This window comes from Amblyomma mixtum, chromosome 1 (genome assembly GCF_055824585.1).
Source record: "Amblyomma mixtum isolate Tamu chromosome 1, ASM5582458v1, whole genome shotgun sequence".
In the NCBI taxonomy this organism is placed as follows: Eukaryota; Metazoa; Arthropoda; class Arachnida; order Ixodida; family Ixodidae; genus Amblyomma; species Amblyomma mixtum.
Genome location: NC_143012.1, coordinates 39288278 through 39304572, shown reverse-complemented (window position 1 = coordinate 39304572; position 16295 = coordinate 39288278). Strand labels below are relative to the sequence as shown.

The following is a 16295-nucleotide window of genomic DNA, read 5'->3' as shown; positions in this document are numbered from 1 at the left end:
AGTAGCTGATTTCCCAGCACACAGATAGTGCCACTACCTCCTAACTTCCACGTGCGAGGGAGGCTACGCAGAGACCCTACAACTTTATAGGGGAACTAGATTGAGGTATCCACCACCACACAGAGCACTGACTAGGGAAGAGGCTGTAGGATGGCGTAGGCTACAGACGAACACTTTTCCTAACCTGTACATATACAGCAAAATGTCACCAACGCAATTCAGATCAGACTGTCCCTGGTGCGGCGGTACACCTACACTCTATCACATTACCTGGGAGTGCGAAAGAAACATAGCATTCCACAATTATCAAACACCGAGTGAGGAGCAATGGGAGAGCTGTCTCTCCAGCAGCGAGCTCGAGGTCCAGAGGGCCTTGGTACAGCACGCTGTTGAAGCGGCACGACTCAGTGGAGCCCTGGACTGAGGGCCCACCCTTGCTCGAAGACTCAAGTCGCCAGCGCCCAAGCAGGACGACCAAGAAGTCTTCATCTCCGCGAATCTCTTGAAAGAGCAATAAAAGTTTTCTCTCTCTCTCTCTCCAGAAAACGTACAGAGTCTGGCGCGTACGTTTGTAACACGTGGAAATGAAGAGCGTAAACAATGATGAGAGTTATTTAATCTTAACCGCTGCGAAACGCCGGATCAACAAACTAACGGACCATCGTTACGAAGCGCTCTTTTAGTGACTGCTTAACCTTTTCCTTGGAAAAATAATCGCGAATCCTCGTAATAGGAGCAGCACACCAAGAAGCAAAACCAACTGATGGGTTATGAACGAAGGGAATAACTGCATCCTTTAACAGAGACACTTGGTACCAGGGGATTTATTAAAGGAAAGCTTAGAGTTCGGTCTCATAACGTACATATAGTGCTTAGTTCATACAGTGCTTAATGTTAATTAGTGCTTATCTTAGCAATGTATGCACATACGTTTTTAAGGCGAAAGCCTTTAATGTCTCATCGTTGTAAGCAGCAGTTGTCGACAGAGAATGTCACGCTTTTCAGTTGGTCGAAACGGTCGTGACGTCACAGTGCGCCAATTTCAAACGGGGCCAATTGTACTTTGGCTAGTAACCATGCAACCAATTGAAGGGACCATATAGTGATGCTCCAAGTAAGTGGGACTGAGCTTAGTTAATTGCTTAATTACCCAATTAGCCTAATTAACTTCTCTAGTCAGGTCATATAAATAAATAAAACCTAGTAAGAAATTGGTCGAGCTCGGGAATCGAACCCCGGTCTTCGGAGTGCGAGACGAGCATGCTATCCACTCCGCCATGCCAGCTCGATGGTTTGGAATGAAAAAAGGCACGTCTAGTGAATACGGTGTCTTCGCTCACTGCCATCCTCCTCCCTTCCATTCCGGCGAGGTTTAGGTGTCCACCGAGATATCAGAGAGAAATACATTTCCTTTCCTCAAAAACCAATTTACCGACGAGCGAGGCGTAGAACCGAATGGGCGATGGCGTTCTATGGACTCCCTGTCAGCGTTGCAAGACGCTCTCGTGTTCCACTCTTAGAGGCGAAGCTTAACATCTTAACCACACATCAGTGACCACACTTTAGGTCAAAAAAGTGCACCCCCCCCCCCCCTGAATTTTGACGGGTGTCCACCGAGATATGTGAGACAGTTACTGCGTAATTTTCTTTCCTCAAATACAATTTTCATTTTCTTCATTACGGGCCATCTTCGTCTTCTTTCACTCCCACTTCCTCCGTTCCTCTACGGTGCGGTTCAGGTGTCCACCGAGATGACAGAGATTTACTGCGCCATTTCCTTTCCTCAAAAACCGTTGCGTTGAAACGGCAAGGCATCGCGCCGAACGGGTGGTGGCGTTCCGTGGACTCCCTGGCAGCGCTACAACACGCTGTCGCGTTCCACTCCTAAAGGCGAAGCTTAAGCTTAATTAGCAGTTAATTAGTATTCAGGCATTAATCAGTAATTAACCATTAATTAGTGATTTGTCATCACTTAGTAATTAGTACTCAATTACATGTGACGCCACCAGTGCCACAGAAGCACTGAAAGTGGTGCGGAAAACGCTTTCGCCTCTACGCACTTTAGACAGTCAAAGTGCCCCCTGAATTTTTGTTGGTCAATTATATTCATTGTACACATACAAGTGATTTCAAATCCTCCCCCCCCCCGCTTCCTGTAAAGCCATCAAGGCGATTCGGGCATTAAATAACAAACAAATAAATATGATCCGCTAGTAAGAAAGAGGAGGAGAAGGAAATGGCGGTGAGGTCAGCTGGGAGAACAAACCGGCTTGATACCCTGCGCTGGGGGAAATGAATTATGGGATATAAAGTTGAAGGAGAAAAGGAACTTAGAGCATAAAGCGTACAGTAGATATACTACTAAGAATAATCAAAAGAACAGGGGATGAAAGATGCAGGAAGGCGGATGATGATCACGACGGCAACAAAGATGACCGAGTGGACAAATGCCAAAGCAGAATTCCTACAGGCAATCACGTGAACCACAAGAGCTGAAATGCATCGCAAAAGATCAAGGCATGTGATCTTGAAAGCACGACCGAATAGGTACAGTTGACAACTATATTCCGCACAGCTATAGCGCATGGCTGCGAAAACAGGCTCCAGAACATCCAGAAGTTGCCCAGCACTCATCACGCTAGGCACCCGCCTTGGCTTCGGGAAGTGGTGGGTTCGATTCCCCACTGCCGGCCCGGCACCCACCGGTTTCCACAAATGGCGACAACTTACAAGCCATCTCCCGACCTGGAGCTCGGCTTCTAAAGGTTGGATGGCTTGGGACAGGTGCCCGCGCCTTCAGATCCCACCCCTGTGTGAGCCGGGAACAGGCATTTCATAAAAAATTGGAGGCTTATCAAGGTTAAGCCCAGTGGATGCGAAGCATGTTAAGCAGCGTTTGGAGGCATCTTGACCGCATACACGCCCGGCGCAAAGACGCTGGCGCGGTTGCGGGCACAGAGACTGACGCGACGGCGGGCGCGCGCCGCTTCATCCCTGGCGTGACGTCACATATCACGTGATGAAGCGATGGCGGCGCCGCCGCCGCGTCGCGCGCGACGGCGCGAACCGAAGCTTGGTGGCCTCCGCCCGGCGACGTCCGACGGCGCGATATGAGGCCCCATCTGCAGCCGGTGTGACGTCATCACGTGACGTCACATCATGTGATCTCACTTCAAGGTCAATGGTGGCCACCGCCTGGAGGCGACCGACGGCGCGATATGAGGCCCCATCTGTAGCCGGTGTGACGTCATCACGTGACGTCACATCATGTGATCTCACTTCAAGGTCAATGGTGGCCACCGCCTGGAGGCGACCGACAGCGCGATATGAGGCCCCATCTGCAGCCGGTGTGACGTCATCACGTGACGTCACATCATGGGATCTCAATTCAAGGTCAATGGTGGCCACCGCCGGGAGGCGACCGACGGCGCGATATGAGGCCCCATCTGCAGCCGGTGTGACGTCATCACGTGACGTCATGGCACGTGACCCCACTTCAGGGTCAATGGTGGCCACCGCCGGGCGTCGCGCGAAGGCCCGAAACCTACTTTAATATGCTTCGCATAAAAAGGGCCACCATGGACTTCTACCCCATGAGGCGGATTTCGGTCACTCGTGGACAGACTTTCCACCGTGGGAGGGTGAGGGGACCAAAAGACCCTTTTCCAAGCATTATACCCCAAAAGAGCCGAGCACCAGGCCGGGAGAAATCTTGTACCCATTAAACAAACCGGTGGGTACAAAGCGAAACTGGGGATCGAACCCAGCACCTCCCGAATGCGAGGCGGATGCTCTTCCATGCACAAGGACAACTCATCGGTCACTCACTCCAGCAGCGGCACTCGGACGATGAGGGCGGCGAAGTAGGCGATTCCAACGAGCGGCACCCACAGGGCCTCGTGCCACAAGACCCGCACGAAGGCGCAAAAAACGCGGAACCTGGCGTTTGGTCCCGTCCTGGAATCAAAGCGGTTTCAAAGCGTCAGGCAGGCACTACATACCGTAGCTTGACAGCTCGTAGTTCCCATAACGAAAGAACATGATCATTAGTAAGAAGGGAGACTAATGGTTAGTGTGGCAAATTTGGCATGCTGGTGCATATTTGATAGAAAATGATTGCAGCGCGAAATCAAGACAACCGACGAAGAAGGAGAGTGGTGGTGGTGAAAAACATTTATATACAGATACACTAAAAGAGGTTATGTACGAGCTAGCCCAGAGGAGGCCAGCCCTTACAAGTACTAGGTGGAGGTCCCTAGTTCGGCACCCCAGTGGCGTTGGCCGCCGCCCGGGCTCGCGCGACCAAGGCCCGCTGGGCCTGCAGGTCAGAGCAGCCGAGCAGGGTCGCCTCCCAGTCCTCCCGGGTTGGGTTGGGGTGGGGGGGTATATCAGGGTTGGAGGGGCAGGCCCACACCATGTGGTAGATGTCCGAAGACTTCTCCGCACAGTGCGGACAGCCACCCGAGAGAGAAAGGTGGAAGTGTTTCAGAGCTGCCGGGCACAGCAAAGTATTAGTGTACAGGCGGAGAAGAAGCTGCTCCTCCGCCTTTGAGAGACCTTTGCACGGGCGGGGATAAAGACCGTTGCCAGATTGGTAGAGTGAAACAATGTCTTTGAAGGTGTGGTGGTGGTGGTGAAAACATTTATTAAGAATGGACAGGAGGTATGTTTGGATCAGCCCTTAAGGGACTGATCCTCACGAGCACTAGGCGAAGGTCCCTAGTATGGGTCCTCAGTGGCGGTGGCCGCCGCCCGGGCGCGCCCGACTAAGGCTTGTTGGGTCTGTAAGTCGTGGAAGCCGAGCAGGGTCGCCTCCCAGTCCTCCCGGGTTGGGTTGGGGATGGGGGGAATAGCCGGGTTGGAGGGGCAGGCCCACATCATGTGATAGGTGTCAGAAGACACTGCACTACAGTGTGGGCAGCTGCCGCTAAAGGAGGGGTCAAAATGTTTCAGTGCTGCCGGGCACAGAAATGTATTGGTGAGAAGGCGGAGAAGGAGCCGGTCACCCGCCTTCTTCAGGCATTTACATGGGCTAGGGTAAAGGCGATGACAATTTTAATAGTAGGTTGTAATATCTTTGAATGTATAGACCGGATTAAAATCGGGTTCCTGATCGGGTGTGGAGGAGAAAACAGCCCGGTGAGAGAGCGCGCGGGCGGCTGCGTCTGCTGCCTCGTTTCCTGCCAACCCCTGATGAGCAGGGGCCCATATAAAGTAACGGTGTGCGGGGTCCGTATCCCGTATGTAATTTTGGTAGATTCGATAGGCTAGGAAGGGAGTGCAGCCTTGTTCGACGTTCCGACAGACCCCTCGCGAGTCGGTGATTATGTATTTTGAATCGTAATGTGACGCCGCTAGAGCATTCGCGACCTCTTCTGCTTGTGTTACACTGCTGCCTCGGAAGGTGAGGTCGTTAACTGTGTTGCTGCTGCGAACCACCGCGACCGTGTGCCATCCCCCGTGGTGAGGACCGGAGGCGGCCACGTAGTATACACCTGTTTTGTTGCCATAACGTCAGGCTAGCGCTTCCGCTCGTGCCAGGCGCCGACCATTATGGTCTTCATGTGGCATGTTTGCTGGAAGAGGCCGCACGTGAAGGGCACGCCTTCACAGTTCTGGGATGTGAAACCTGTCTTCCATTGGAGGGGTGTGTTGGATATGGCGTCGAGCAAGAAGGCGGCGACCCGGAGACCTCCACTATGGCACCTATTTCTCTCTTTCTTCTTTCACTCCCACCTTCCTCTCTTCCCTTACAGCGTGGTTCGGGTGTCCGCCGAGATATGTGAGACAGGTACTGCGCCATTTCCTTTCCTCAAAAACCAATTTACCAACATGTACAGCGCAAGGCAAATTGTTGGACATCACTTCGAATCTCCTACGTCAATTAGTTTGGCCGTAACGAACGTTTGAAGTTTCTAGAAGAAACGGTTCGGGGAACCAAATGTCGTCTCTGTGAATCTCCATGATGTGCATAGTATGATTTGATTCGAATAGTAACCTTATGCTCCGTAACGCGCTGAATCGTTTGATACCACTCCCAACAATCTATACCAGTTAAGTGGCCCACATTCTGCATACCAATGGTACCACCCACTGGTCCTACTTGGATGACCTGGTTTCATACTAACGCGACCTTGAGTAATGCTTTAGAGGTAACGCTCTAAAACTGGTACGGTTGGAAATGTTGTTCACAATATAATGTTATTTAAATAAGCGGAATGCTGAACAGAACCGCAGAAACGATATAGGAAAGCCGCAACCAATTGGCTGTGGTTTAGCTCTGCTTAACCTGGAGTGACGCGATAGCTAGAGCTGGCCGATTGGAACTCGCTGAGTCGAATTGCAAAGTCAGTCTTCCGCCGCTGCGTTTCGCTGGGCGTTCTTTCTTCATCATCGTCCCTGGACGTGGATTCGCAGTCACTGCGTAATTTCCTTTCCTCAAATTCATTTTCTTCATTACGGCCCCTCATTGTTTCTTCTTTCACTCCCACTTCCTCCCTTCCTCTACAAACGGATGACGGGTGTCCACCGAGATATGTGAGACAGTTACTGCGTAATTTCCTTTCCTCAAATACAATTTTCATTTTCTTCATTACGGCCCCTCTTTCTCCTCTTTATTTCACTTCCTCCCTTCCTGTACGGTGCGGTTCGGGTGTCCACCGCGGCGGTTGCTAGGCAACGGCTTAAGGTCGGTGCGACCACGGCCGAGGTGCAACCACGACGAAAGTGCGACCATGCTGAAGAGGAGAAGCGGTTGGCGTAGTGTAGCTATCGCTGCAAATGATATGCGAACAGGAAATAGTAGTAAATGTTGAAAAATACATAATTTTACATAAAGTCGTATTAACCTCGGCAGTTTCTGGCGCTTTTCACGGACTAGTTGATTAAAGAATAAGGCGCCCGTGACTCACGCCTAACACGCTGCCAGTATGTTTAGCTTTTACGTAGATATCGAAACGGAAGCTTAATCTTACCATTTCTGAACCAGTGGAGACGGCAAGCAGGCAACAAGTTGGCGGCATTTCAGCCTCCTTACAGGAGGAAGGATGTCACTATCCACGTGCTTGGATAGAAGTCCAGCGTTTATGACGAGCCTGTGCAACAACAACAAAAAAGAACACTTTTAGATGAGTGGCCCATATAATTTCCCCCACAGTGGCCCTCTCGAAGTTACCACTATGTCTATCTACAAATTATTTAGAAACGCTTTTGTTCTTCTCAGCAAAAATATAAAAATTGCTGATGGTTTATCTTTAGCTACACCACACCATCAATTTCTTGTTTGACCTTGACTTGACCTTGACCTGAGCTATGACCTTACGAGCCACCCAATATTTTGTTTGGTCTTGACTTGACCTTGGCCTGACCTATGACCGTATAGGACGCCTAATTATTGTTTGGCCCTGACTTGATCTTGAACCATGACCTTGACCTGACCTATGACTTTATGGGCCCCCCTGATGTAGCACCGTAGCAACACACCATGGCTCTACTGTGGTTTGACCTCTAAATTGCTTGAAGGTGAAAACCGCAAGCACCGTGAAGAAAGCCCGAGGTCCCGTAGTGAAGCTTTCGGTTCAAAACTGATTTGCATATAATGTCAGTGACCAGAAGGACTCAACCTCATTATAATTCGCAACGCAGCGATTTAAAATGTTATACCTTTACAATTTTTAACACTGTGATTTAACACTGTGAAGTTACGCCTAAAAGACAGAATCGACTGCATTCATAGAATGAAGACCCTTATAGGATGCATGAATACCTCTGGGAATCATAAATGAGTCTCTTTTTTGTTATTTAAAGTTGCAGGTAATAGAATACGATCGAAGTTATGATATGCCATTGCATGGTACGATTTGCATTGAGTTGACCGAGCAACTGTTGAAACTACATCGCCGCAATTTTTGACATTCCGGCCTTGGCAGTCAAGGTAATGGCATGTCTTATAATTGTCATTCGGTGCACAAGATAACAGCGGCTGTCTACAGAGACAGAGTTAGCGCACTTCTCTAAGAAAGAAAAAATATACATTTTAATATTCTTTTCAAAGCATCGCTGACTAGAAGGAAGCGCGGAGTTGTTCGCGTTTCCTTGGCCATTAGTGCGAAAGCGCTGGCACGCTCACCAACATCGACCGTGAATCTCGTCTCAATCGTTCGTGTGCCGTTGCCTAGCAATAGCGACGCAATCTTAAATTAAAATGATATCAAATAAATATCAACGAATCAAACAGATCAGCTTCGCAAGCCGCTGCCCGAAACCCCGAAAGCCGACGACCCAGCGAAGCAAAACCATGAGCCAGCCAAGCTAAACACATGCTTTTGCACGCTTACTTGGTTTAACTACGTTAAAACAATGTCACTTTCTTCTCTATTTGACTTAACCCTCATTCCCGTCTGCCGCCGTGGTGGCTCAGTGGTTATGGTGCTAGGCTGCTGACCCGAAAGACACGAGTTCGATCCGACCGCGGGGGTTGAATTTCTGTGGAGGCGAAATTCCAGACGCCAGTGCACTGCGCGATGTGAGTGCACGTTGAAGAACTCCAGGTGGCGGAAATTTTTGGAGAGCTCCACTACGGCGTCTCTCATAGCCTGAGTCGCTTTGGGACGTTAAACCCCGTAAACCAACCAAACCAAACCGTCTCTCTGGGATCATTTTCGCTCTCCAGGTACTCTCCCCCCCCCCCCCCCCCCCACCCTTAGTATTTTACGCATGAAAGAGTCCGTATCCAGTTACCAATCTACCGGAAAAACATTGAGCTCTTCAGTAAACTACTTCCTCTAAATAGCGCACACAAAACGCGCGCACATGCAGGGGTGATAGCATGCCACCCGTGGCACTAATTACCCCGGTCAGTGGAGTATATCCAAACAAGGCGACAAGTGCGAAAATAGAAAATGTAAACCGACAAATTCGCACCCGCTAGGGCATCTCTGTCAGCTGGCCCATTACGCTTCGAAAATGCGCAGGTGCAAAACTCGATGCGTAATTTGCTGCAGTGTTGACAGCGTAATTATGCTGTGTGAGTGTTTGTTTGTGTATGTTTGTGAGTTCAGCTTTAAACTGGAGAGCTGACAGTTGTTTGGCGTATGCTGTATGTGTGTGTGCACATGTGGCGGATGTCTGCAGGCAAATGATACAACCGGTGCGCGAATGCATGGAAGTTTTTGTTTTTTAGTTTTTTGTCAGGCTTCATTGAACACAGTTAAAACAACAGACGCAGGTGCTACTCGGCTACAATGTGCTACTTGTTTGGTACACACTGCTGTTTGCTTTGTGTAGGCGTGAAAACTTTGTTATTTCTCTTAATTTTTAGCCGCATCTAAATAGATGGCTATCAGTCGTAGAAAATATCTCCACGACAGCGTCAGCTCGACAGAACTCGATAGAGTTAAACAAAACCCAAGTGATCTTACACTGTCTTGTGTTTGATCGCTTTTTCTTTGTTTTTCTTGCCACCCATATTAGCTGGAGTCGACTCGAAAACGATAAGGTGTCAGGGAAATTTTGTCCCGCAACAAAATTTTTCTTCAGTTTGAAAAATCGCTACACGACGAACGCCTCAACAATAATCAACCCCATACGTGCCAGAAAATTTGAATTTTTAAGACCTCATATATAAGGTGTAGTGGCTTGCTTTCCGTGTGAAGCGAAACACACGTCAAGTGTTCTACGTTTCTTATGCGTTCCCTAAAGAAGAAGAGAACAGAAAATTTTCTGCCATCACAACAATTTTTTTGTTTTATTTCTCACCACTAACTTGGTGCAACAACAGAAATGTTTCTGTAGTAACAATTGTCAGCACTATTATGCTGTTCCTTGTCGCAGCAACAGAAGTGGAGGAAAATACTACAAAAAATACTACAATACTACAGAACAATCTACCGTTACGACGAAACATTTTGTCAACTTCGGACACTATTCTGTCGTTCTTTCGACTAGGTTATAATGTTAAGTGAGTATGGCTGGAGAAGTTTTTCGCCTATCTCTCTACACATCTGTAATTTTCGTTCACATACGTTTTTTTCGTGCCTGTCTCCAACCGCTCTCCCACTTGCACTACCGAGAAAAAAAAATCTCTCGTGCGAAAACCAAGCACACTGACCTGAACACAGCGCTGCCTGAAAGCTTACCACACGAAGAGAAGGTTTCCTCGTCGGCATCACTTCGTATCTGCGCAATAGAAGACAGCCAGATGTGAATCAGCTGTAATGAGCGCATAATCGCACGCAGCTCTACACACTAAACACAAATACGCCTATATGGGAGTGAAAAGGGAGCAAGGTGTACTCCAGCGAACACCCTTAAGCAGCGCATGCGTTGTCGTCTGTCCGTCTCGTCCCGGCGCAGCGAAAACTGTCGTGAATGACATCCTTCACACAATGACTCTGTGCCCCAGCAAGAGCAATTCGCAGTATAGAGAATTAACAAGCAGGAATCAGAAACAAAGCCAAAGCAATATATACGCGAAAGCAAGAGGTACTTTCCAATTGGCGAGAGTTCATTCATGACGGGGATTCGAAAAAATCGGCACGTAAACAAACACGGACTGACAGGAAGCCATTTGTTACAGGCGCATGAAGACACCTGCACGTACGTCCTACTCTCCTCGCCTGTTGTTTTCGCGTCACTTTTTCAAACTCACGGAAAGCAAGAGATCGTTTTGGATACAAAGCTGACGATGCACATTCTATTGCGCAACAAGATCTGACATTTCATAATTGCATTGTTGGTCTATTTCAATTAGATATATCTCAATCCAAGTGCTGTCGTTATCGTCAAGACCGACCAGTCAGCACTACGGATGAAATCTTGCAAAAAGCGAGCCAATGCGCAAGCTTCCACAGCTGTTTCGCCTGAACACTTTCTGGCCTGAAACATCGCGCCAGTTTTCGCGAAAACCTGCCGCGTGGATACGCGTTGTCATTATTAACAAGACTGTCACGCTTTCTTCTCATAAAACGGCACAGATAGGCTGGCATGCTTTTCCAAACCTCGAGCGTGTCCTTGTCGACCACAGGGCTGCTTCGGAAACCGGAGAACAGGAAGCTGCCGAGAGTTGTGAGCGCTAGTAAGGAACGCCAGGTTGCCGCGGCCACATCTTCGTTGCGGTTCTGAAAGAGAGTTTCGGGGTTATTAAGGCGAAAGCCTTTCATGCCTCATCGCTGTCGACAGAAGGTTGTCAGCAGTGGTGTCAAGCTTTTCGGTTGGTTCAAATGGTTATGACCTCAGAGTGCGCGGATTCGCAGTAATGAGGTCACCCACGGATGCCTGACGCCCCCTTCTGGAGCAGACGACAACTAGTAAAATAGTTGTCGTCCGCTCTGACAGGGGGCGTAAGGCGTCGGTGGCTGACCACGTTGCATACCTCATTACTGCGAACAGAGCCATGGATACAACCGAACTCATCGAAGCAGAGTGAGAGTCGTGCCAAAGAAGCAGTGTGTAGTTGTAATGTGTAGTCATATAAAGCACTTGTACAGCACAAACAGCTTCGCAGTCAATGGCAAACAGTGCGCAGGAAAGGCTTTCGCCTTGCACCCCTTTAGAGAGCCAAGTGCCCCCTGAATTGCTTTTCCTTTAGTGCGATAGCACTACAAACCTCACCGCTAAAAAAAAAAAAAAAGTGTCGTCTGTCATAAAATTTGCTTATTGGCTGGGGGAACGTCACAAGACCGGATAATTCCCATTGGCTAGAGGGTAGTGACGTTATGATACCGGAAATGATGTCTCTTCTAGTACAGGCATCAGCAGCTGCTATTAGCACATTGCCCACCAATAGTGTAACTAGGTGCCCTGTCAATCTTATTAAAGAAATAGGCCTCTAATGAGTTTACGTTTGGTGGAGTATAAACTATCAAGCTTCTCAGTAATGCCATCCAAAAGTTCAAAAACGGTTCGACAAAGCATGACAAGTAGAACAGAAAAATCCATCAACGTTTAGCAACGAGCTCATTATTAATTAAGCTGGTCGGTTTGTGTCGGGGATTGACGGCAGAGACATTCGAGCGGAGAGTTTTGAAAGAAAGAGTTCATTGGAAGCACTCGGAAAGCAGACAACTTCAGTTGGTTTATCACTGTCGCGTCGCAATTCAAAAGAGAAATATTTACTTACACCTTAATACATCTCACACTGCGTTGACCACACGTTCGACGTATGAGACATCGCATGGAAGACTGATGCACTACCAGCGGAGCGGGAGCACTTCCAAAGAACGTATCGCCGATGGCGGCGGTATACTTCTCTTATCACCGAGTATCACCGAGTCCATTCTTGCTAGAAGGGATGGTTGTCCGAAAACGTCCCCGGAACGGTGTTTCAATAATTCAGCTTGATAAGCGAAGCAACGCTCCAGCAGCCCGCAGCAGCGAGCAGCAGCGAGCAGCTAGTGAAAGATAAGGAAATGTAAGTTGCCGGCGCCATCTTGTCGACTCATCGTGCGTCCTGAGTTTGTACTGGGCCCATAAGCAGACGCTTCCAGCGCGCAAAATGGACGCGGCTTTCTCAGGCCACTGGGTGACTCGGATGACGCAGCAATATAGTTGAGCCCGCGGTGGCGTGTCCTGGGCGCTTCTGTCGCCGATAGTACTTCGGCCGTCTTTTACACCGAAAGCACTACTTCACGGGGCCAGATCCAACCAAGAATCTTGAAGCTGCAGCAATAAATATGGCCGCGACTGGATTTTGAACCCGCGGCGGCGCGAACTCATCAGATTCGTTGGCCACTACACGAGAGCACTGTGCTATCGCAGCAGCCAATCACGCCTTGTGTTAAACAGCAACACACTGTCGCGCTGTGCGTTGCACATCGTCGTCTGCATCAACTTCCATCTGCGGCGCGAACAAATAAGATCAGCTTTACTTCGATCAGAGCTTAACCTCGGTCTAATATCGTCGCCTGACGTGCCGACGACCCAGCAAACCAAACCGTGAGCCAATCAGACTAAACACATGCTTTCGCATGTCTACTAGGTTTAACTGCGTTAAAACTCCACCATTTCTTTTCAAGCATAGTGGGTCTGTATAATTTGCTCTTTATAATTCGTGCAGCCATCTGGCAGCTTTAAGGGTTTCTTCAGATATCAAGGAGACATTAGCACTGCACAGACTACAAAGGCTGTTTCAGACGACATTCTCTGTATATGGGAAACGCCAATTTTCCGAAAAATGGGACATGGTAAAAAAAAAAAAGAAAAAACATGTTTAGTCATGCTTAGTGTGGCAATTTTTTTTTTCAAGGTTGCTTTAGAAAGCACGACTGAATCGTAAACAGGAAATTTCGTCTTTAAAATATTGCTTCGTAGTGCGGCGTTTAAGAGGTTCACGCAAAACACCTTGAACACTGTCGCACGCGACTTTTATTTTATTTATAAAGTAAAACTCTACTGAAAAGCTGAACTCACCCAAGTGAACAGCCCGCCCATCCTGGTGGCCATCAACTCGCTGGCCGCGGCCACGAAGTGAAGGGCGTGGAGGGCCCACAGGAAATTGGAAGCGCACAAGCCTCTCCAACGCTGGCATATAGCGCTGGACGTGAGCCATACCTGCTCAATAGAAAGAAAAGAAAGGCAGACAATAGGCGTCGAAAGTTCGTGGGCCAATGAATTGCCAGTATTCGCCAACTAATCGTCAATCACATTTCGCCTCCATCGAAACGCGGCCTCCGAGGCCGGGTTCAAACCCACGTCTTTCGGGCCAGCAGCTGAGCTTCATAACCACTGAGCCAGCGCGGCGGCCTAAATTATTGTTTATTTATCGAGCTTAATCAAGTACATAACACCTCCATGCTATAGAATACACCTGCACAAACCAAATGGTCGTACCTCTCATGGCTTTTTCAAGAAAAATCCGAGCAGATTAAAATGCAATGCACGGTATATACAAAAGCCAACTGGACGCGAATGTCTTGCTGCACAGAAGAAAAATTAGGTATATGCTTGTTGGAGTTTAATTTCGCAACAATAGCACAAGTGACGGAGAACTTCGCCGCAAACTGTTCCCGGCAGTAACAACGACCCCGTGAAATCTGCATCACCACCTACAGTAGTTTTCTTGGAAAAAAAATGATTAATTGATCAATAGTTATTTCCACACCCAAGGCACAAACCAGACCACAAATTTATTCCGGCTGTTGCTAAGAGTCATCACAAGCCAAAGCCATTGTGTGGCCACCGTTAAAAAAGACTGCAGCCATGGCCAGGACCACATTTGTTGTCGGTAGTGGCACAATGAGAAAAAAAGAGCAAAAAAAAATTGCTGAGGCTCAGCTTGGCTAAGCGTGGGGAATGCGAAGCATATTAGTGGCTAGGCATGGTAATACATGGCTTTCCTTGGTTGAATACTTGGTCATTTTAATACAACCACTAGAAGCCTTCGTCGTGGGGGAAGACAACGGCATGGCTACAGCGGAACGCCGACTAACCCCGAGACGCGCGTTGGGTGAGCACCTGGATTGCCACGGAAGCCGCGTCTGCCTGCCCGGTGGAGCGAGCGTTTCATCTACACCGAGTGTGAACGCGCGTTCGAAATGCGCGGGAATGCACGGGTGTGACGGCTAGGGGTCCCACGGCGACGGCGCGAGGTGGAGGCCGGCTCTCTCATCCGATGGCACGTGGTGTGACGTCACGGTGTCACGTGGCGTGACGGCTAGGGGTCCCACGGCGACGGCGCGAGGTGGAGGCCGGCTCTCTCATCCGATGTCACGTGGTGTGACGTCACGGTGTCACGTGGTGTGACGTCACGGTGTCACGTGGTGTCACGGCTAGGGGTCCCACGGCGACGGCGTGAGTGGTAGCTCTAGCCAGCGCCTCCTTTATACTTTCTGTGCCTGGGCGAACGCTCTCCTCAGGCCGTCGGGCGCCGGCTCCGCCGCCGCTCGCGGCTGCCGCAAGGAGGCGCTGTGTGAGTAGAATACGCGCGCGCGCGGCGGGCGTCGCGCGCGGCGGGTGCCTCGATGCCCGCGCTCCTCGAGGATACGAGAAGCTCGGCTACTGCTGATCGGCCGCGCGGAGTACGATTCTTGTTTCTTTTTCAAGGATCAGGCTGGGCGCACTCCTGCCGTGTCAATTTCAGCTGCAGGGCGAACCATTACGTTCGTGGAGAACGTTTATTGGTGGTTCGTGCTTCACGATATCAGCAACACGACGCAGCACATACACCAACATTTTCCGGAATTCGACGACAGTGCTGATTCGCGGCTTGAATGGCTTGAAGTCGCTTTCCCTATGTACTTAGAAGTGCTAAAAAAAAAGATCTGGGCATACCCGTGAATTTCTCACAGACAAAACCTATCAGGCAATTGTGATCACTACCTATTCTACAGTGGCGTGTGTCAAATATCTGCAATAGGATCGCTGCTGAATTTTCGGGTGGGGACGAAAAAGAACTCCAGCAGCGATCCTATTGAATCCTTGTTTGGTAGTTTGCGAATGTCATCCGGGTGTTACGACATGTTGGATGTTCGGGCTGCATTGTCAGGTCTCGGAAAGCTACTGAAGACCGGGATCGCTGCGTCTAATTCAGTATCCAATATTGCCCTCAAAAAATGTGCTTCGATGCCAAGACTCCTACCCGCTGACGTCCTTTCTTCTGCGCTACCAACTTCTACTTCAGCTCCAAAGCCTCCCCTGACGTCGACTGTGCAAGCAGCGCCGAAGCTGTCGAGAGCAAGATTGGTGCTTCTGAGGCTAACTACCACAATTTTTCCAAGCACCTGCCGTCGCTTCAGATCTCGGCTACCGCTTATGTGGGCGGTTACATTACACGAGTTGTTGGCGAGCATATGGATTGCGAGAACTGCCTTACTTTGTATACGAAGCCGGTTAGCAACCAGCCACTCCTTCAGTTCACCCGCAGCCAAGACCGAGGTGGGCTGCTCTACCCGTCAGATCAACTTCTCTTCGTTCTCGACACATTAAGGGCTTTTGCTGACCGCGCCCTGCAGGACGATCAGACCTTGAAAAAGCCTATCACTACATTAGTAGAGCACGCTGTCCCAGCCCTTTGTGCTTCAAAGTTGCTGAAGTGCAAGAGCGATGGCATCAACGAGCTCATGAACCTTATATCAGTTCGTTTCCTGAGGCCGCTTCTCTGCAACTACGCATTCAATGTCAGTGACAAGCTTGACATAGTTAAACATTTCTCAAAAAAGCCCCTTTCGCGAAAGTACGCGAGGCTCTGAGGATGGAGTACGTTTTACTGCCGTGTAGAAGGTAGCCTCCACAATAAATACTTTTTTTTTCGGGTTTGAGTAAGTGTTGGCTCACAACACACTGATATTGAATATATGAAC

At 49.3% G+C, this 16295-nt stretch overlaps 1 protein-coding gene across 1 annotated transcript in view; it reads right to left on the bottom strand.

Moving 5' to 3' along the window:
* The window catches only part of LOC149366089 (multidrug resistance protein mrp-7-like), a 69135-nt gene that overhangs the window by 36436 nt on the left and 16404 nt on the right, over positions 1–16295 (bottom strand). Inside the window, exons 4-8 of the mRNA XM_089569627.1 lie at positions 13408–13548; positions 10998–11117; positions 10109–10176; positions 6975–7094; positions 3829–3957 (exon numbers count right to left, since the gene is read on the bottom strand). Coding sequence (XP_089425753.1) covers positions 3829–3957; positions 6975–7094; positions 10109–10176; positions 10998–11117; positions 13408–13548 — 578 coding nt within the window. The remainder of the gene's footprint in view (positions 1–3828; positions 3958–6974; positions 7095–10108; positions 10177–10997; positions 11118–13407; positions 13549–16295) is intronic.